Genomic DNA, 22,688 nt, shown 5'->3' with positions numbered 1-22,688 from the left:
ATTTAGTGCTGAGGAAACTTTGGTTCTGTGCTATAGTTACACTGTATACAGTAGATAAACCGATGAGCAAATTAATGTTTAGAACATACTAAATCTACCCCAAATGTTAACAAAGCTTTTAAGAACTCACTTTGATTGTGCACTTTTAATCTCCCTGTGGAATGTATTGGCCAAACCATGACTTTGAGCTTTAAGGCACAATTTGTATCTCTGTACTAAGTATAGTACCATTCAATAAATAACAGTTAGTAACAAAACTCATCAGTCTTGTTTCTGATTTCTAGCAGAACAATCCTGTCCACCTGGATGTATCTGTTGCAGCTGGCATGCTTAGGAGGTTTGTGGCACATCATTCATTTAGTAGTTGTGAGCAAAAGGACTCTTTCTGTATAGCCAGTCAGCAGATGTGACTTATTCTTTTATGGTTTTTAGAGCACCTAAGAATGCCTAGCTAAGCAGCTCAACAAAGAGCATAAACATTCTCACACAACTTGGGGATGATGTATTAATATAATGGAACAAAAACACTGTGCTTTTGGCAAGCAGGGAAGGGGTCTAATTTTGTTTTAAAGTAACTTCTCATCAGAATATGAGCTTCAGGAATAAGTTATACCATGATATTGAGATTTTGTATCCTGAATGTATGTCAGCATTAACTAGCCCTGACACTGCCTTGACTATACTAGATCCCTGCAGCTCTGCACCATCCCTCAGTGTGATCCCTTATAGGGAAAATAGTTGGAATGAGTGGAAGAAATGAGCAGCAGGCTTTTCTGTTCTGAGCCACTCTTTTAACTTCATAAAGTTAACACTTTGTAAGCTCTAGAATGATACAGTCATAGTCCTTTTTCTATCTGATGTCTCTAAACAGACATGCTATATGAGGTAGAAGAGTTTTTAACATCACTGTTGAAAGCAGCAGCACTTGTATTATGTTTAAGTACCATTATGTGTTAAGTACCAACTGTCTTGTAGATGCAGTACACTAGACTCATCTGGGGATATGCATCTTGGTCTTAGCTTGTGCAAATTAGCACAATGCTGCTTAATTTAAAAACAGTTAACACAAAAGCATCAAGGCACTCTAAGCATGGCACTGGTCTTTCGTCTGGTAATTTGAGAGCTTAGGTGATGGCTGGAAAGAAATCAGGAAAAAAAATATACTTTACAAGGTCTTTGGTGCATTAGTTGCAGAATACACAGAATTTTTGCCCAAAGTCTTCCATATATGTGGCACTTGGTTCGAAAAGGAAAGTATAGGAATGTCTGTATCTTAACAGTATTCTTCATAAGAATAGCAGCCAAATAAAACTGTTCAGTGTGTCATGTGGCTTCCTTGAGAAAAGAGACAAAATAATGAGAAGAGAGATTTCTAGGCTAAGTACAATATTTTAATTCTGTTCAGTAGTCACATATTGCTCTTGAAATACTGCATTTACACCTATAATCACAGCCAAAATATTGTAGAAATATTAAAGATACAGATTCTTGTTCTAACACTTTGTATGTAAGAAAATACTATGCCTCTGACAGACTTTGCAAATGTTTAGATTTTTTGCTTCTTTTATTTTCATTGCAAATGTTTGGTTTTTTTTTTCTTTTTTATTTTTTTCTTTTAAATGTTCTTCCCCTTGGTATTTCTCTTCTGTAAGTAAACAGGCAATATTTTTCCAGTGTTGGTTGAGCAAACATCTTTCTTGTGGTGCAGAACCTCGGTCTGTGTGGAACTGCTACATTTCTGCACAAATCAAAGTCAGATGTATGCTTCCCACAAAGCTTTATTATTCAAGTGATTGCAAACTGCTCAGGTAAGAGTATAGTAAGAAGTTGTGAAGTACTTAGTGAGCATGTATAAAGCAAAAAAAAGTGAAGTAGAAGTGAAGTTAACACAAGTTTGGTCAGTAATAGCTGGCTTGTAAAAAGGAAAGGTCAAACCTTCTTTCCTAGCCCTGGAGAAAATTGTGGTTTACTGTTAACTATCAGCAATAAGTTCCTTTATTATATTGTGTGAGAGAGAACAAAGAAAAAAAGGAAACACAAAAAGTACCTGCTAATGCTAAATCCTTATGTACCATTTTCCCAGCTCTGGCACATTCCTGTCACCATGTTCATAAAAATGGATATTTAGTTATTCAGACATAACTGTGCATGCTGTTGTTCGTATCTGAGACAAAGACACAAAGTTTAGCAATCCTTAGGAAGCCTGAACTAGTACATTATGTCTAGTGAAGTTCAGTACTAGTTTCTTAAATCTGGTATGGGCATGTTTTGCAGCGGTATCTCTGGTACGAATAACCATGAAAATATTTGACAGCGTTTGCTGCCATAAATATTTGTGTGAGGGGGGAAGAAAAATACCTCGGAATTGGTTTTCCTGTCAGCTCTGCAGCTAACAATAGTATTTGCTTTGTAGTTGCTTCTTCCAGTAACACTAGTAAAATGATGTTATGTGCTCAGCTTGTCAGAGTAGCTCATTAGCGGCTTCAGAGGTGTCCAGGGAGAAGCAATCCAATTTTTACTGAATAAACTTATGTCCAGACTTTGTTGTGTTTTGTGGCTGCAGATTGTAACTGTAATCCCACACATTATAAAATGTATATAGGAATCAGTGATGCATTAACTGGTGTGTGTTATTAGGAGCCTAGCACTAAGATAAAAGCTTAGAATTCTCAACTGATGTAACTGGTGCTTCCATCCTAGCCTGTTAGCAGGTGTGTGTGCCTTCACATGTGTCCTGCAATCTCTTAATTCTAAACATAAAGTGCTCCCTTTTTTTTTAAGACTGATTTGGTAATTCTGTGTTTGGACAGAATAAGAGCTGTGTTGTAAGAGACCATTTTTACTTTCTGGTATGTAATTTTCTATTGTGATAATATACAAATGTAAGTAAAACATTTAAACATGCATCTGAATCTCCAAATAGCCTGTGTTCTTCCCAACAGAGTCAAATCTTATTTATAAATACTACTGCTTGAGTAACCTCCTATTTAATCAAACATACAAAGTAAAACTTGATGCAAACCCATGTGTTTTTTCTGCTATCTAGTGTGGAGCAACAGTGTGGTCACTTTCTCAGCCTCCTGTAATACCAAACTGGGAGTAAATCTATACTGAAGAGGTGTGTAATGCTCTTCATATCTAAGATGTACTACGTTACACTTTGGTAAAGAGAACTAACTCTGGTTGGATTAATTTCTCAATACCTGTGTTAAGTAGATTCAGGGTCATGGCCTAGCTGAAGTAAGAAACTTCCTTGCTTATGCCACCAGTTGCTAGTTTGTATCTTGGAAGGCTTTCCCCACTCCTGATAAGACTTCGTGCTGCTGAAGTAGCCATGTTAGGAAGTATAAAAAGGAAATTAAAAAAAAAAAAAAAAGCCAATGTGTGTGCCACTATTAGTACACAGCCTAGCACAAAGCAGGAGGCACTACTTCTGCAGGTCATGTGTTGCTCAGCAAAAGAAAATTTGTGAAGGCGGTGGTTACACAGCCTTTCTTCTAGTGCTTTTGCTTGTCCAGATTACTCTAATCACTTAGGGTTAGCTTACTTTTCAGCTTCAGCTAACAAGACTGCAGTGGTCAGGATTGATTCTTTTTTAAAAGTATTCAAAAGATAAATGCCCTCTATCTTTTGAATTACGTGGTTTTGGCTGTAAGTAGCTGCTGTTAATGTGAATTTACAGTTTTGCCAGTGATTAAATTTTTAGCTGCCTTTTTCAAAAGATACTTTTTATTTGTCTGTATTGTTTGGAGGATATTATTACACGTAGCTAATTTACAGGTGGCCATGGAGTTAGCTGAAAAATTGACACTGCGTGAATGCATGCTTAACCTGTGATTAATTACAAGACTATTGTTTGCAGGAGGTTTGAGTCTTCAGGGATATGCTTTCCCCTGCAGTGCTCCTCTGTCATCTGTCACCCCATTAGTTACACCAGTACAGTTGTAAACAGAACCATTGAAATGAGCTGTGTTGTGTGACATCCAGAATGCTGAAAGAACAAAATACACGTATTTTTTTTAGATTTATAATTATTCTGGCTCAATAAAAGATATTTTAGGGTGGGAGCAGTCTTGCCCTTGCAAGCAGCACAGCAGGGAACTAACTACTGTAAATGGAGAAACAAGCATTTGGCTGGGGGAAGTAGTTGGCTGCTTGTTAAACTGACTGACAGGAAGCAGGTTAAGCTACATTTTGATTCTGCCCTTCTAAAACAGTATTTCATATTTGTTTCTATTCCTGATGAAGAAAAATGGTTGGGAAAAGCAGCCTCTCTGGTGGTGTGCTCTGTGGAAGTGCCTAGAATTAAGAGCTGAAATTGAGCTTTATGTAAGCATTCTGTTAAAGTCATCTAGCACTTCCTTTGCTGCTCTTGACACCTGTTAATATAGTCTACTGAAATAGGTCTCTGTCCTTCCCCAAAATAATGAAATTAGCAGATTTCCTGCTTTTCTAAAATCCCTGAAAATTAGAAATTTCATTTCCAAAACACTTAGGTATCACTTGCATTGGGTTTTTGGTTTTTGTGTGTTTGTATTGGAATGTATCAAATCTGTAATTGAACCTACTGTTAATCTGCTGAAATGGGAATCTTAACAAATGTATTTTGGATATTTAGACAATACATATACTAGATAGATATCTAACTTTATGCAGCAATAAGGCATCCCTTGTTCTTTCAAAACTCTTACTTTGCTGCTCATACCAAATCACTTAAAATGGTATTTTCAGTGGGTAGTTTTTATACTGTCTTTAGGGGACACTTCAGGGGATTGTTTTTTTCCTGAATCCGATTATACACACGTGTTTAAACTGTGATGCTGCTGCCTGCTTTATTCTATTGTCCATCTTTGGTCAGCACAGCAACTCACAAGAACTGTTTTTAAACAACCATTTCAGAGTCTTCTTCTGTCCTTCCCCAAAATAATGAAATTAGCAGATTTCCTGCTTTTCTAAAATCCCTGAAAATTAGAAATTTCATTTCCAAAACACTTAGGTATCACTTGCATTGGGTTTTTGGGTTTTGTGTGTTTGTATTGGAATGTATCAAATCTGTAATTGAACCTACTGTTAATCTGCTGAAATGGGAATCTTAACAAATGTATTTTGGATATTTAGACAATACATATACTAGATAGATATCTAACTTTATGCAGCAATAAGGCATCCCTTGTTCTTTCAAAACTCTTACTTTGCTGCTCATACCAAATCACTTAAAATGGTATTTTCAGTGGGTAGTTTTTATACTGTCTTTAGGGGACACTTCAGGGGATTGTTTTTTTCCTGAATCCGATTATACACACGTGTTTAAACTGTGATGCTGCTGCCTGCTTTATTCTATTGTCCATCTTTGGTCAGCACAGCAACTCACAAGAACTGTTTTTAAACAACCATTTCAGAGTCCTTTAATAGCAACATACTGAAGATGAAAGGGCACGGCATGGTGGCTGCTTAGTCCACATGGAAATAGGAAGCCTTGGTTTGAGCTTGGTTGTAGATCCCATGTTCTCAAATACTAGAATGTATTTACTGGACAACCAATCCGGCCACATATACTCTTACCTCTTCAACCTCCTGTTTTCTGTAAATCTGTATAATTAGACATAATAGGTAGCAAGACCTATGATGGAAAGTTAACAAGCAGTTGGTGTCTCAGAATAGCTCTCAATTCTTAAGTAAAAGTAACTTCCTTGCTGCGTGTAACTTGAAAGGGTGGAGGAAAAGCTAGTCCTTTTCTTACAGGCATAAGCAACTGAAGGAAGAAAATGAGAGGGAGAGGACAGTCTCTGTATTGTATTTTTGGTGCTATTACAGTCTCAAAATTGTCATGACAACCAATACTATTTTCCTTTTTAGAATCTTGAAAACTGCACTTTAAGGTCATGATTATTTTCCAGCTGATACATGCTTAAGATGCATTGCTGAATTCACTATTTTGTGCTCCCTTCTATGGTTATGGCTTTATCTGAAGGAAGCGACTTGCGAAACAGCATAATGTAGTTATTTTGAGTCTCCTTCCTTAACAGTGACTCACTCTGTGTATCCAGATAGCATCCCAAGCAGCATTGCACCCATATGGACAGTCACACTTTCAGCATGTAGGGCTTTTAACCTCAGGCCATCAAGCTATTTTTGGTGATGAGAAGGAAGTAAAAAATGACCCGACACTTGGCATACTTCAGATCTGCCCGAGAGAACAAATTCTGTTTGAAATGTTTCCCTTCTGAGAGTCAGCACTGCATAGAGATTAGTAGTATTTTCTCTGGAGATAACTCTTATGTGTATCTGCCACACAGGAAATTTTACATACGGGTTACTTCTGTGAGCAGAACGGTTCAATCTCACTCTAACTTCATCAGAGGTACTAGTCACTTGTAATGCAGATATTATCCAAACCAGTAATTTTTATGGCCATGTAAAAGCAGTAAAACCAAGGAAAATTTATTATCCTGGTGCAAATTAACCTAAACTTGAGTTTTGAACTATGCAAGTCCAGTTCCATATTCTAAAATCTGTCCTGGTGCAACCACAGATACATGTAAGTAATTAGATACCAGAACGTATTTTTTTTGTCACCTGCAGTTCACCAGTCACCTTCTTAATTCTCCTGAACAAGGCTTCTGTATGTGGACTTGCTGACTAAATAATTGTAACACGGAATGTGACATATCCAGTCTCATTAAATATCAGAGTAGTGATTCACCAGGTGCTGAGTAACAGTCAGTGGATGTATGAGACTTAAGTGGAGATGAAGCATCTTAGTACAGCCTACTCTTGTGTCATTGTTGGATCTGTATTTCTAAAATACTTCTTGGTGGGGGGATGACTTTAAGCTAAGAGATGAGTTGGTCTGTACAGTCTTAATTTCTGGTGTTCTGTTAAAGCGTGTGCTTTGGGTTTTAAGCAGCAGAATATACCATTTAAGCTCAGAGTTTTAAGTGTTTCAGCATAGCAAGAATTACAGTTATGAATTCCAAGTGGGTATTTGACTTTCTGCTCTATTATGGATTTCCATAAATGGCCAGAGTCTGGACTAAGATTACTTGTGAAGGAAGCCTCAAGCAAGAAGTGGTGTTTGGTATTGGCTAATTATGCTTTTTTATATCTTTAGAACTGAAACTTCCCAGTGCTTTGGGCAGAAACAGTCAAAATGAGACTGTTAAGAACTGCCTCTTGTTCAAATTCCAATTCAGAAACTTTTACCCTGTCCATTTGTTAGCTTGGCAGTGCATTTTTGCATATCAGTGTTACACTTAAGTTACAACTCACCATTTTCAAGCCAATTATAAAAGCTAATTTTAATTGCAGGGAAGGGGATCCAAGTCTTACTTCTGTAGGAAAGCATGCTGCCTCTGCTGTAGAAGGCTGGTTCTGGAAGCCTTCAGAGGTCACTATCACAGACTGCTGCTGTTACATCTGTCACAATGTGCTTGCATGTGTTGCAAGCAGCTCTGAAGTGAGATGGCCAACTGAGCTGCCCTAGTCCCTTGGCATGTTACAAGACTCAGTGCTCTCAGAGTGAGCTTACTCAAAAGTAGTAGGATTTTAAGTTAGGCACATGTGATATCCCAACAGATGACATCCACAAGGAGCAGCTCTTTTAGAGCTTCAATTTTACAGGCTCGGACCATACTACCTTCTGCAGACATAGCCCTGAACTGAAGCTACAGGAGACCGACTGCAGGAAGCTTTCAAATCTTTTGTCTTAGCTACCTGATCAGTTGTTGTTCTCTGGGCTTTAATCAAACTCTTCCCCCAGGTATCACTTAAGCCTGGAGCATAAGGGAACATCTACAATACAGCTCAGTTCTGTAACACATCTAGTCCTCTGATCCATCTTGAGCCTTTCTGGAGCTTAGCTTTCACAAAGTGATTTGCCTCAGACAGCTCCATGGTCTTCAACGTTTAATCAAAGTTTACTGATGCTGTGCTGTCCCACTGCATTTTTAAATCTTTGTGGTCAGTGCTGCCATGGGCAGTCAGTTCTTTCCTTATGGAAGATTCTTCTCCTTCTCGAATTCTACCATTTGACACAGCAACAAGTAAGTATTAATTTTCAGTAGCAAAACTCATTAAAGTTGGCATTTAGCCTATCAAGCGTAGACTAAATTGGTGAAGTATTATGGCTACTGCACAACTGTAATTAAGTATTCTTAAGTAACTAGCTTCAAATGAGTAAGTTACTTGTTAATGCAATGCAATGTCGCAGTCTCATTGGTTATCCCAACTGGAGCTGCAACTAGGTTGAAGCTGCAAAAATAACTAATAGAGAGTTTGCAGTAGTTTTTCTGATGAGAGTCCTGACTAGATACCTATTTTAATGGTCCCTGGGCCTGACTGTTAAAGGTAGCAATATTTCAGATCAAATAGAAGCCTGCTAGCTTTCTGTTTCTGAAGTTAAATTCCAGTACTAAAATAACTTATCCAGCATTTTCCTCCTCTAAATAGATTAAGATATATTTTTCTGTCTTCTAATGCTCACTTTTTTCCTCTTTCCCCATCTGCAGTCAATGGAAATGGAAGCAATACTTATCCTTACCATAGATAAAGATCAATTCTCATAACCAGGTTGAACCTGTATTCTGATAACTTAAGTGATTTTAATTTGGAAAAGAACATGACAGTAATAATCACCTTGGTAATGTTTAACTAAATGTTGTCATGACAGATGACTGCTGTGCAGAACTTTATACATACATGAATTGCTTCTCATTGGACTTCTTTTTGCTTGTGAAAAGGTAAAGAGCATGGCTCTTTAAAGGAGCTTTTTCAGTTAGCCATGGTCTAGAATAAGCAGCTATTTGGAAATTTTGAATAAGGAAGTAGGTGCCTCTGTTCATACCTATCTCTTCACATATATTGTGGAACATTTTCCTTCTACTTTATCTTGTAAACTATACACAACTGATCTTGTTCTCACTGAAAAGTGACTTGTGTAAGTGGTGTTATGTTTCCTGTTCCTAACTCTGAATGGCTGTTACTGAAAGGAGTGGATGGATGTGTGTAGCCACACATGAGGATGGCTTTTAATTTCCATTTAGCACTTTATTCTATACCTAAAATGTTGCTGACAAAGTCAGAGAATTGAGTAGATTCTCTGCTGTCATACACAGTGAGTGGAAGATCAGCCCTGAGCTAATGCTTTAGAGTGCTGATTACAGTTTCCTGACTGGCACTTGCTAGAGAATCAAACAGCTGAATCAGCAGTAAGCTTCAGTAGTAAATTCAGTTTGGAGAAACGCAATACAGAACTAAAGGCTGACTCAGTGTAACAGCTGTACTGTTGCCTCAGGAGGAGGCACTGAAGGAGGCTATTGGTCATGCTTATTAATGCTGGCTCAGGCAGGCCTGATCAAGAGTTCCAGCAGCCTTCAAACAGTACTCCTGGCTGGAGATGCAAGAGTTCAGGTAGCTGGACTCCAGCTAAGGCTTAAGCCTGAGACAGTCACTAAGTATCAAGACAGACCCATTTATCTCTACTGACTTTTCCTTGTCACAAAAAGAAAGTAGAACCCCTATCTTGTAACCTCATTAAAAAGGAGACTGTAGAAGGCCAGGTATTTTTTCAAAAGGAAAAACAACTGTATAAAAATTAACTTGTAAGGAAAAGCTTTTGTTTTTAAAACAACTGGGCTGGTGATCATTAGTGTGTAGTACTAAAGCTGAGGAGTTTGATTCATTAGAAAAGGATGTATTTCTATATTAAGATGACCATTAAAATTTTAACTGCATGTACAAATCTTCAATTTTAACTGAATTTTAAGGTAGTGAATGGAACAGTGTTAACTTGTCTTTCACGACTTTGAAGTTACTAGAACAGTCTTTTTTGCTAGGAAGTGGGGAAAGAAAGGAGGAAAGGTTGTTTAACTTCTGGGAAGGTCAACAATTGATAAAGCTGATTCAGAAGTGATTTAAGAAACTATAGGTGAATGAAGCTGTTTAGAGAGAGAATTTAGTTCTTCAAACATTAACTCCAGTTACACTGCTTAACAGAGCTCACAGCTTTGGAACTTAACAAAAGCCTTATTTTAAACTGAATTAGTATTTAATTTCTCTTACTTTTCAAATAAGCCTAGGCTCAATGCTTCAGATTAAAGTTCCTTTTCCTGAACTCTTGCTTGTTTTATAGGCTGTTCAGAGCTGTCATCACCTTAACATATAACCAGCTGGTCTACAGTTAGGTATGTTCTCATCACATGCTGAGCAATCACAGGCTGTGGCTATGAATGAACTGCAAGTTGTAATATTGGTTAATCAAGGAATGACAAAGTACTAGTTTTTATATACCATATAAACACGAGACTTTTCAAATTTCTGTGCAGACTGGTTTTTTTGTACCTAGCCTGGCTCAGAGTGCTGTAGCAAGAAGGAGCAATGAAAGCCTGATAATGCCTTTCCTTCCTAATGTCTGTTTTGATGCAAAGTACAGTTGTTTCTTGATGATGCTGGCCTATACTCTTTTGAAATAAAAGCTAACAGATAGTGAAATGGAAAATTTATTAGTGCAAGTTGGTCACTCTGTTTCTTCCAACAAGTACATAATAAGATCCCATGCTTAATACATTATAAACAAACCTTTTGTAAGTTAAAAAAGTTGAACTTGTCACGAAGTAACAATGTGTTACATATTGTCATCGTCTGATTCATCTTCCTCTTTCAAAGATTCCTATTTTTTAAAGAAAAAGTTTAATTAAAAACCACTTAATGCAGGCTGAATTACACAACTGTTAAGCAATGAGTTTTGCTATAGCCTCAAAATATTCTCAATGTGTCCAAAGCCTTGTATTCAGCAGGCTAGTTCATACCTTCAGATGGTGATCCTGAGCACCATCATTACTTAGAACAAAATCAAAGCTGCTAAATGCTGGAAGTCTAAATTTCTCCAGCTGGTTATCTACAAAAACTGTTCTAGGCCACATGGCTTACTACCTCTCCTACACACTTATACTGCTGTTGAAGAGTTAGTAATTTACTTTTGAAGGACAAGCCTGTGCAAGCCTGCTGAATTACAATTTCTGACAGTAAGAACTATCCCTGGATTACACTGCAAACTTCACTACTGTTCCTTCAAAATACTATAAGTTAATGCTCAATTATAACTTTGTTTTCCAGTCATCACAACTGTGGAAGCTCAGCCTTCAGTGGGCTCCCTCCACTTAGACTTGTTTGTGAAGTGAAGCACTGAGACAACACAGAAGTCGAACCTTACCTTAGCGTATTTTTCTGCTTCTTCCTTGATGTCCTTTGGAACAATTTCATGTTTTCCATTGGTTACTGCCAATAAAGAGAGTACATCTTAAGCAGAATTCACACAAAGACCTTGATATAAAAGGGTGAATTTAAGAAGCAATGTTTTAGTTATAGCAAGTAATAAGTTTTCTACAGTGTTTATAAAAATTATAGAAATGCATTACTTTCTCCAACCCAGCTGAGTTCCAGCTCAAAAGCTTTATCCTTTACTTCATCGTGAACTATGTAGATTCTAGAAGGAACAGACAAAGTACAGATTAGAACAGATTGATCAATAGGCTAAGTATATGTCCTTCCTTTAACAGATTTCTCCTGTTGGAAGTATTTATGGTTAAGTAGCTCTCCCCATGTTTTCTCCCCTGCCCACACATACACAAAAACCACTGGAGAATTTTCCATGCTTACACTGCTAGTATAACAATGTATTAAATAATTACAGCTAAGATGCAGGTTGAGATGTTCAAGTCACCCTAATTAGAACAAGCATTGAAATTCAAATACTGCAGAACCAAGGCTATGTCATCATCTGTCTCAGCTAGTTAGTTATAATATAGCTAGAAGTGCCCTGTATTTCCTCTATAAACCTTATTATAGTTTACACTGAAGACTAAATCCCTACACTGTAAATACCTTGTACCTGATGGAAAGCCTGTGCCTAGATCTCTGTACAGACTGCCATGCTTATGGCAAACATGACAGTAATCAGAATTTAAACTGCAAGTGGTATTACACCACACACATCCAGACTAGGAAAATCACTTTTTAGCCTGAGAGATAAAAATGTTAAATAATAACCGTTCTATGACTGCATCATAGTATTCGGTCCTCAGCAAGTGAACATGTAACACTCAAAAGAGTTAGCAGAATTTACAACAACCTGTAGGTTCACTTGCTAAGAAGGTTGTATTCCTTTAGTTTGTTTCCGAAAGCCTTAGTAAGTCAAAAACTGAAAAATACCAGCTATTTCTAGCCAACAAAGAAAGCTCAGAGCTAGTAGAGGAAGGAAGGATACCTTGAGCACCATGCTAAGTACTTCCAATTAAAGTTTGATAAAAGTATTGTGAAACAAATAGAAAGAACAAAGTTAACACTGGCGTCCAGGGAAATATCATTATATGCTTCTGTTCTTCTACCACCTTTCTGTCACTGCTATGCTGGGCTTACTAACTGTTGCCCCAAGATCATCTATAAGCCTTTCCTATGTGTTCAGCTGGTTATAGGCTTTTTGCAACAAAGCATACCATTACAAGCTCTTGAAGAAATAATTACTTTGGACTGGTTAGTATATTAGGGTTAAAATTATTAAATTCCTTGCTATCATACTAAATGCTACTAAGGAGCTTAATTTGAGCTGAAAACCAGAACTATGTCTAGAGCTGCTGTTAAGTTTTGAGCTGAAGGAGAATTAAAGAACAGAAGTCTTTTCATTACTTGAAAATTTGTGACACTGTAGGACTGCATTGAGGTCCTTGTCAGGTTTTAATAACAGAGAACCCCCAAATTCTTTCTTCTAGCTTCTGCCAGGACAACCCCAGGAACAAACTTCAAAATAAACTCGCATGCTGCAACACCAACGATAGAAACATTTTTATTATTTCCTTTTAAGCCCTGAAATGCTGGATATTACATTTTTCCAGCTGCAGATTACTGTATTTGTGACAAGCACAAAATATGTGCATTAAAATGAAGTACTGTAGATTGCTGAAAGGATACTTTTATCTGTTTGAAGAGATACTAATTCACAGACTATTTTCCAGACTTTTACTACTGGCCAGTTCATGCTCTACCAAGCAGAAAGCCTTCTCTCCTTTTCTTTCCCTCATTAATACACAAGTCACTGAATGGTACCTTTTCTTCTTCTGTAAGCACACTATCCTCACACAGAGTTCGTGAGATAGTGTGAGTAACTACAGGCAATTATATCACTGAAGAGTTGTCCTAAATTGTACCAATAAATAGCAAATTAAGTATATCCAGTCTTTTCATGTGGTATCAAGCTTTATCATTTAAATGAGACCAGCTATACCCTAGACACATCTTTAAACAAGGAGTTTAACTCTGCTGCTTTCCTAAACACTCGAGTCTTTTTTTAGGCAAACAGGAAGGCTGGATCCAAGTCCTCAGGCTTTACTTCTGAACCACTACTTAATCTCTGAACCATCAGTTCATTATTCAGTCTGCATAATAAAGTGTACAACTCAGTTCAGAATCAGGACACCAAGGAGTTTCCCCCCCATCTGTCACCTGGTTTATGTATTTTAAAAATCAGTGACTATTCAGTTTAACCCTCAATCCACTGGTTCCATCAGTAAGTAGCAGATGAGATCAAAAGGCATATTTTTCACATCCTTCAGCATTTTCAATACTGAGTAGCATATCCCCTCTCACAAGAGAAAAATAAATATTAATAGCAGCAGATACTACAGTCAGGATGAGCAGTCATCTAGTAGAAATAAAACCTGATACCCAACTGAAAAGGAATAGCTTCAGTTTGAAACCATCGTAAGCTCACCAGTAGAGATTGTTGTAGAGTTGGAAAAACAGATTGGAGACTTACATTTTTGCAACCTCTTTAACAACATCACGACAGGTCATTTCCTTCATCTGTAGGCAAAAAATACACAGCTTGAGAAAATATACTATTTTCCATTTCCAAAAGGCCAGAATACACATGGCTGCACGCATGCCTAATGAGCTTACTACTCAGTAGGGATAAAAATGGCAAGACTATAACTACATTTATTCTCATCTTCCAGCCTGCTACATGCAAGTCATTCTTACAGTGAAGAATTTTACAACTGAAAGATTCTGTGGAAAAATGTTCTTGGAAACTTCCCCAGTTCAAAGCATTCACCAGCTGGAAACCTGGAAACAGATAACCCTAGCACCGTAAAAGCTTGACTTCTTGTTTGCTGCTTTGTGATCAACTGACAAAATAACCATATGTACAATATGGGGGAGGCATCCTATTTTCATACAGAATATTCATACCCTTTCTAGGTAGTATAGCAATACTTTCAGTCTTACCAACATCTTATGCAAGCAATTTTGACTTCTAAGTAATGTCCCAAGTGGAGAATATTGTTCCAGTGTTAAAGAGCTGCATGCCTGAGCAAGGCATCGGCATCTCTTACATTTTCTCACTGTTCTGTCAGTGTCTTTCAACAGTTTCAGTTAATCACAACAAACCCTCATGACAATCCTCATGACATAATAAAGTTGTTTTGTAGGTCACATGTCTTGCCAGTCAACTCTTCTGGACTATGAAGTAGCAATATATTCTATATTCATGTTCTATATTTCATTAATGCAGTTTACCATAGAATCATAGAATAGTTCTCTTCCAGTTCCTGAGTGTTTTCAAAATCATAGGGTGGAAGCTAGTTTTGAGACACCAGTGAAGGAACTAAGATTAAAACAGTCCTTTGTTCATGTTCTGGCCAGAGAAGTGCCCGTGCCTGGTCAGACAGACATCACAGTCACATCCCAAGAAATTTCCTAAACTGAGACCTTTCATTTGTGATGCTCAGTCTGTAGCCCAGACAGCACTGGCTGCTGCGTACAAACACAACTTGTGTCACACATTTAAATTACTACATGTATCAATACATATAAAGTTAGTAGTCAAATAGGAAACCCCAAAAGTCTGCTACTGTCACAAATACTTAAAGAAGTAAATCGATTTTTTGCCATTACCTGTTTCCCATCCCAGGTGTGTTAATTTAGCAGACAATTAAGAGTAAACACTGCTAGCAGTTTATCACAGGATTTAACTACGATTATATATATATACACATACATGTGCATGTGTCATAAAGTCGTACATAGCATCAAAGCTGCATGAAAAGCACTGCAGAAGTACTCTCCACAGGACCACAAGTTTTCCCACAGCTGAAGATAACAGACATTTACATACGATGCAACAGATGTGATCAGTGCAGTGTTTTCTGCTTGCACCCTCCGCTACACATGAGGATTTGGCACACTGTGTCCCCTCACAGATAATAGGTACTGCACAGCAGTTCTATAAGCAGATGTAAAGTTCTGACTACCTGCTTGTTTCTTACTTTTCACCTGTAGTCATCTCTTCCACAGGAAGATATCTTACGTGCACAGGCAGCTGTAGGCAGCATCACCCACAACAACTTTTGTACTTCTTTTTCTCATTTTAGTTTTGACAAATTCATCTCATCAAAATTAATTCTGACCTGGAAACCCGCCCAGTCTAAACTAACAAAAAGCATCAGCATGCAAGACTGGACTCGCTTCACATTGCTGTGACAAGATCATACGCATTACTGAAGACATTCTGCAAACAACCCATTAAGTAAACCAGTGCAATTAGGCCACATGGTACACCACTGTCCCTACATACTAGATTTTACAGGCACTACTGTAAAGTTCAAACTATGCACATACTTGTTAGCTGTAAAGAAATCAGTCAGTAAAAGAGGTTTTTGAAAATCCCAGCACTGCACAGAAAATAACTTTTTTGGGTAGATTATACGTCACCCAACATACCACTATCTTTCTGCCAATTTGCACACACACAAATTCAAATTATGATTTCCCAGATGCCAAAATTCCAGTATCAAGATCAGATGATCTTGTAGGCTTCCTTCTTTTAATTTGGTATTCAAGCATCTGACCAGATTCAAAACTGAATAAATCAAGTCTAGGAACACTAATGTTTCCTGTAATTTTTCAGTTATGATGCTACAGCAACATAACCAGACCATTTTTAAAAGTTTAACAACCATATGAATTCTGAACCTTTCCAGAAACAGTTGTGATGGACTTTTGTAGACCAAATCTATAAATAAGATGCTATCAGAGTATCAAATAAGAATTACATCAGTCAGATCAGGAGTGGGATTTTGTCCCATTCCAAGGGTGTCAGGCGTGAAAACACAAGAGGAAGACACAAATCTGTCAGGATTCTAACACAGTTCTAAATCAGCCTAAGGCACATATGAATATCTTTCAGTAGTCTTCTCTCCAGAGACTACTTTTACACAGCCAACTGTTTGTACGCTCCTTCAGAAGGCTACAAAACAACTCCTTAGTGTGCACTCACATAACCTCCTTGTAACCTTTGACAGGTTATAATATTGTGCAAGGAGGAAATGCTGAACAGAAACAGCTCTTTTTGGTATCGAGAATGGCTACCATACAGTTATACTTTTTCTAGTGTTCACAGCACTATAGTCTTTCATCAGACATGTAAAGATATTTTGAAAGGTGCATTACAGTCAGCAGCAACAAGCTGACAGATCTTTTGAAAATAAGACAGCACTTTAGCCAGCTGGGAGACACTGTCTGACCTGGCAAGGATCTTATTTTTTCCATTACATTTTCAGAGTTGTAATATTCCAGGGGCTCAGCATTCTGCAGTTCCACTCACTGTCTTTAACAAGCCCCAGCTTTTTGTAACTTTTTAAACCAAAGGATCATCTAACACCTTTGGAAAAAACAGATACACCACCCTGTACAATGCTGCCCTAAGGTTTTCATACGGAATGAAAACACTTTTATATTCACTTAATTACTTTGCTTGCTGGCATGCATGGGAGTGTATGTTTATGCTTCCTGGTTTAAGCATGTGCACTCCCTACAGCCTACTTATTGCCCAAGGACAAGACTTGAGGGATACTGCTATTATAGAAGCTAAGCCATGTCCTAAAACGTACAAGGAAATATTCCATCTGCTCCTCCTGTATTTTATATGCTTTAGGCATCCAGAAAGGTAACATAAGCTAGGAATATCTGTCTTGAAACAGCACAACAAAACTGTAACATCATACCTGAAGCTTTTCTATCTCCGTTTTTGCAGCTTGCCTGGCTTTACCAATGGCACAGCCCCAATAACCCTATAGAAAAAAAAACAAGCAAAATTAATTAAATATTAAGCCTTCTACAGTTCTTACTGTCACTTAGCATATGACAGCCCCCACCCTACTCATCCAGCAAGAAGCTAATACCCAGTAAACTTTCCCAGATTGTTGAGTAGAACCCAGTTAGTAGATTAAGTACTGTTGATTGAAAGGTGCTCTGTAGTTCCCAGACAGCAACACTCAATTTGTTGCAACAGGTAGTTCTACAGGATCAAAAAAAACCCCCAAAACAAAACAAAAAACTTCTGCCTACTATGAAAATATACTGAAGCGTAAGCACATAAAAATGAAGCACTTATATTCCCCTCAACAGCTGTGGTATTGGATATACTGAAAGAAAATTAAAAAAAAAAAAATAAATCAACAGAACAGTAGGAATATGTATCATCCTGTGTAATACACAGCTACAGAGGCAGCACTCACAACAATTTACAACAGTTATCTACTTTGATTTGACTTTTTGGTGTAGCAGCCAGTGTCAAGAGTAACAGCAGCCCCCTCTTGGCTGAAGCTCTCTCTTACCCAAAGTATCTGGTGAACAGGGTATCACTACAACACTTGCCCTTTCTGGGCAGTGCTTGGGGACTGCCAGGGGGAATAAACTCATGAATTTGAGAGGCAAGATTCAAAACTAATTTCTCAGAGACTGTACTTCTAAGAAATACACAATGTGTGTTTAATAAGGACATGCAAATGAGCAAAAACCAGCTCTGTTCATTTTGAGCAATGATTCATCAGAGATCTGCTCAGGTAAAAAGAAAAAAAAAATTATAATCTCTTTTGGAACAAAACTTACTATTTTTCCTAACTAGGGCCTTTTAAAAGGGGAACTTATGCCAAGATGGAAATATTTCTGACACACTCACATATGAAACTCCTGATGGATCAATCATGTACAGTTGTGCACCATCATCACTATCATAGGACCCCAACATAAAACTGGAGGAGAAAAGTGAAATTAGAAACATTTCTTCTACCAACACGCACAGAATTACAGAGACTACACCAACTCAGGTTTCCTACATTCTTCCAGGAGCAAAACTCCAACTGACCTGCTACTTTCTATTAAGCATTTTGTCTGAACAGTTTAGTGTTATCATGACAGCCAAGCACCTGCATGTTGCCAGAAACCTTTTACTATCTGTAACTGGACAGCAGATCACAGTTTATTAGTCCCTTTGTATTAGAACTGCATGGTAGCTGTAACCTACTCTTTTACATCAGGACAAGCAGGATGATCACAGAGGAAAGTTCTGCTTTCATCACTGTCACAGGCTTAGTAGTACCAAGTTTTCAGCTTCAAAATTCAGGGACAAACTGGCAATCTATACAGAAGCCTGGCAAACTGCTATGCAAATCTGTATTCTTTAATTAAGGTTTTACATGTACAAAGGAAGGAAAAGGGAATCTGTTTACAAGATGAATAGCAGGTTACTAATTCCAAGTTAAAAAAAAAAAAAGACCTCAGACAACCCAAGCAGTTCCAGCAATTGCAGAATGAAAGATAATTACAAACAGCATAAGTCTGAAAAACTTACCTACAACCAAAAGGTCTGACAGCGCTGTACAGTGTGTATGCATGCACATACATAGCCACTCTGTCTGCAAGATGCTAAGCAAAAGAAGGAAAAACATTGGAAACCCTTATTTTCAGAATAAGTGAACATGAATTAATGAAATTTCATTATCTGTGTCAAGACTAAGAAAGCCAAAAAAGCCAATTTCTTACCTTCAGTGGAATATCGTAACCATAGTTAGATCTAAAGTTAGAAGCCTCATCTCTAGCTATGTCTGCCAAAGAACGAGCATCTGCCAAAAGGCCTGCTACTGCCTGAAATGAGAATTGGCATTAGGTAGGCCAAACAGACCTTGCAGAAACTTAATAAAGGTCATGGACAAAAATCTAATTATGCAGCTTAACCGAGATCTTTACTGAACTCTATGCAGTACTACAAGTGAATTCACTCAAACTATCCATCTCTCAGAAGCTCAAAACATGTCAGTATGATAAAATATTAATACAGAATGAATTTTTTTCTCTGGTAAAATCAATTTTCTCTGGTAAAATCAATAAAATCTCTGGTCAAATCAATAAAATCATGTTAAATAGTGTCTTACGATTTGCCATAACTATACTAACTCAAACACAACTATACTAACCCAAACAATCACTATTCTTTCAAGTAATATATATTCAACATACAGTTTGAGGGATTTTTGTCACACAGTAACCACTACTTGGTATCATCCTGACATCACTGTTATGGATCAGCCAGCAACCCACACACTAGACTTTAAAGAATTCAGCAAACTTTGACACTGTTGAGAAGAAAATCTCGTACACAGCGTTTTCTCTCTGTAACACACTTTGTTAGCTGTGTAAAAAAGTAGCACTTTAAAACCTGTGTTTGTATTTACAGTCAAGGTTAAACAACTGGAATGCTGAAAAGTATTTTAAAATAATTAAAACCAGTCTCAAAATATGTGTGTCTTCCATTTCAAATTTGGATTTTATACATATGTGCAATCAAGAATAAATTACAGAAAATGATAAATAAATCCACTGTTATTTTTGACACTGTACACAGAAATTACTTTCTTAATCTATTTATAGATACTCCACAGATTTCTACTTTTGAGGGTTGTCCCTTTCCATTGCTGAAAAACTAAAATTTTAAAGTTTAAAATTAAATGGCACCTTACCATACCAACATGTCGATCGACATTAAACAGACGTTTATTGGAACCCTCTTCATAAAGCTTGGACAGAACTAGTTTTTCTACTCCAAAGACAACACCATCTTTGCATCTTATCCCAATTGCTGTGCTGAAAGACAAAGGTAAATCTAAGTTTCTCACACAGAACTGTGGTGAGGAATATGTGATAGAGAATTAACCGAATACAAGCAGGGGCGGGTGGGGGAGCTAAAGCTCACTAAACCTACAAACATTTTCTAAAACAAAGAAGGAGGGGCTGCCAGAAGTCCCTGTCCACACAGTTTTGAGCTATATGTGGTGGTGGCACTGTTTGGCATGACTGCATAGCTGCTGCCCCATCACTGATCTGAATGATACTGGTATGAAAACCACAGGCTGTTTAACCTCTCCTTTTAGTAAATTCACAGTATCTAGAAGATGTGTCAACTCTTCCTCTAACTCTCAAGAAGTGCATCATTGGGCGTAAATTACCCACCATGACATACAAGAAATACTTCACTAACCCTTACGTGGCTACAACCAGACACCTGGATGGATCTAGCCCATGCTTTCCTGATTGCTCATTTCACTGCCACCACAGCTTAGCTGGAATTTTCACTTTACAGCATTCCTTTGCATATACTTGAGGGAAAAGAGAGACTCACAGAGAAGTGAAGATGTCCTCTGTTTCTTGAGGAATACATATAAAGTTGTTATAAAGTTTACGAGGCCCAGAGCATGTTAGCTTTTCAGTGTCATTCACATCCATAGAATGGTTTTTATGGATAAAAAAGAAAATACTACTGTATCAGATAAACACCTTACTGACAATAGTAAGACCTGCAATCAGATTTTGCCCCTAAGCATACATTTTTCATTGCCGTCAGCATACTTAAGTTTATTGCCGTCCTGCACATTCTCTCCAACATACCTGTTTCTAGCAAGCATAAAAAGTGATTTCTAGCAAGCAAAAGCGATTATACTAATTTTACACTTAACCTGAAGCCTCCTAAAAGGAACCCAGGGACACAGTTGTTCAGAACTAATTCTAGCCACATAATTTTATCTGCAATGTCATCATGCTTGTCTACTCCAATGGCTCCACTTTAAGTGAGGCCAGCAAACAGAGAGAGAGGCAGATATTTTTATCTTACCTACTATTCTCCACAGCTTTCATAGCATATTCAACTTGAAACACTCTGCCATCTGGAGAAAACGTGGAAGCTGACAGGTCATACTGAAGAAGAAAACACACTCCTCAGAAAAAAAACCAAACATTATATCCCAGTATTTTCATAAGACTATTTGCTAAAAAACGCAATGTCACCTGCATGACAATGGCTATGAAGCACCGGAAGCGGACTGCCCCCTTACATTAGACGCATGAACAGCGAGTAAACATTAACTACAAGTCACTGCACCAATGCTGGATATACCCACGCCTCAAACCCCATTACGGCACACGTTGCACAGGCCTGAAATCACCATAAATTAAACAGTACTTAAAACCTAAGGAAACTTTCTGTGTGCCTTTGAATTTATCTTCTAATTTTTGATGTCATAGATGCTTGTTAACAGGAATATATCTGAAATGTTGAAAAGTCTCTTCTGCACAGGAGATTGGCTCACTCCCCTGGCCAAAAACTGTGCGAGGATAGAGCTATGGGTCGGGACCAAAGGCCAGACAATGCAGGAGGCTCCGTGAAGGAGCTGAAGGACCCACCGCCGAACTGTTAACACGCAGCCCGCTTCACACACGCCACAGCCACCCGCACAAGCGCTGCATAGCGGCAGGACGCTGCCGCTCCGCAGCGGCACTCGCAGGTAGCAGCCAACAGCGGGCCCTAGGGCCACCAAGCCAGCTCCGCCAGGACTCCACCAGCCTATGGGGACCCCGGGTCGTAAAAGCGGCCCCTCCACAGCCTCCCCCCGGCCGCAGCACAGGCTCAGCCCCGAGACTACTCTAGCAGCGGCAGACCCTTCCGGGCCAGTTTCACCCTCCCACCGCCCGTCCTGATCCCTGCCCGGATCGGGCCGCTAACGGCACAAACCCCCTACCCAGGGGCCCGGTCCGCACGCCACTCACCCCCGAGCCGGCAGCCCCGCCTCCCACCTTTGGTTTCCTCTGATTAACGAGCCGCAGTGACTCAGCAGCGGCTCCGGCTCGGGCCCCGCCGCGGAGACAGGCCGCCCGCGCCCCGCCAGCCCCGCGGCGGCCGCGCTGCCCGGCGGGACCGAGCGCAGGTGACGGCTGCTCGCCCCGAGCCGGACACCGCTCGCCGCCAACACGAAGCTGCACCCCCTGCCGGCGCTGGACCGGGCCGGATGGCCGCGCTGCCGTCTGCACACGCCGGACGAACAGGCCGCACTCACCCCGGTGCCGATGGAGCTCATGGCGGCAGCGTACACACACAGCCGGACACAGCGCCCCCTCCCGCCCGGCCTCGCTCCTACACATCACCACCCAACAACACGCGCTCCCATTGGCTTCCGCACAAACCAACTAGGCCCGCCTACAGCGGGGTAGCTTGGCGGGGCGCTGACATCACCGCGACACATGCTGGAGGGCACGTGAAAGGCCCAGCCATAGAGCGCCCGGCTAGCTCAGTCGGTAGAGCATGGGACTCTTAATCCCAGGGTCGTGGGTTCGAGCCCCACGTTGGGCGTGATTAGACTTTTGTAGCCGCTTCTCGTTTTACGGTTTTGGGCATTAAAATTCCGCCTCAGCCCCACAATCCCTGCGATGGTGTGGAAAATTCCCCACCAGTCCTCAAGGGACGGAGGGGCTCCTAGAGCAGCCATCCCTGGTGCAGCTACAGCCTGGATTACTGTGATAAACACTGTATA

General features: G+C 39.2%; 1 protein-coding gene across 2 annotated transcripts; it reads right to left on the bottom strand.

Annotated features, from left to right (window-relative positions):
- Positions 1–305: 305 nt before the first annotated feature.
- Positions 306–22,278, bottom strand: PSMA3 (proteasome 20S subunit alpha 3). 2 transcript variants are annotated; one of them, XM_080617536.1, is made up of 12 exons: positions 22,215–22,278; positions 20,996–21,078; positions 19,848–19,971; positions 18,874–18,975; positions 18,683–18,756; positions 18,011–18,083; positions 17,055–17,120; positions 13,808–13,854; positions 11,415–11,482; positions 11,210–11,274; positions 10,576–10,666; positions 306–3,991 (listed from the first exon to the last, which is right to left on the bottom strand). In XM_080617536.1, exons 1-11 carry the CDS (start codon positions 22,233–22,235, stop codon positions 10,622–10,624), a joined length of 768 nt encoding a protein of 255 aa, XP_080473662.1. In that variant the 5' UTR covers positions 22,236–22,278; the 3' UTR covers positions 306–3,991; positions 10,576–10,621. The 2 variants fall into 2 exon arrangements, with proteins under 2 accessions (XP_080473662.1, XP_080473661.1); XM_080617535.1 differs by lacking the exon at positions 306–3,991 and having other exon boundaries at positions 10,481–10,666.
- Positions 22,279–22,688: the final 410 nt, after the last annotated feature.

This window comes from Psittacula echo (genome assembly GCF_963264785.1).
Source record: "Psittacula echo genome assembly, chromosome: 5".
Taxonomy (NCBI): Eukaryota; Metazoa; Chordata; class Aves; order Psittaciformes; family Psittacidae; genus Psittacula; species Psittacula echo.
The sequence above is the reverse complement of the archived record's forward strand: the minus strand, read 5'-3'. Positions and strand labels throughout refer to the sequence as shown.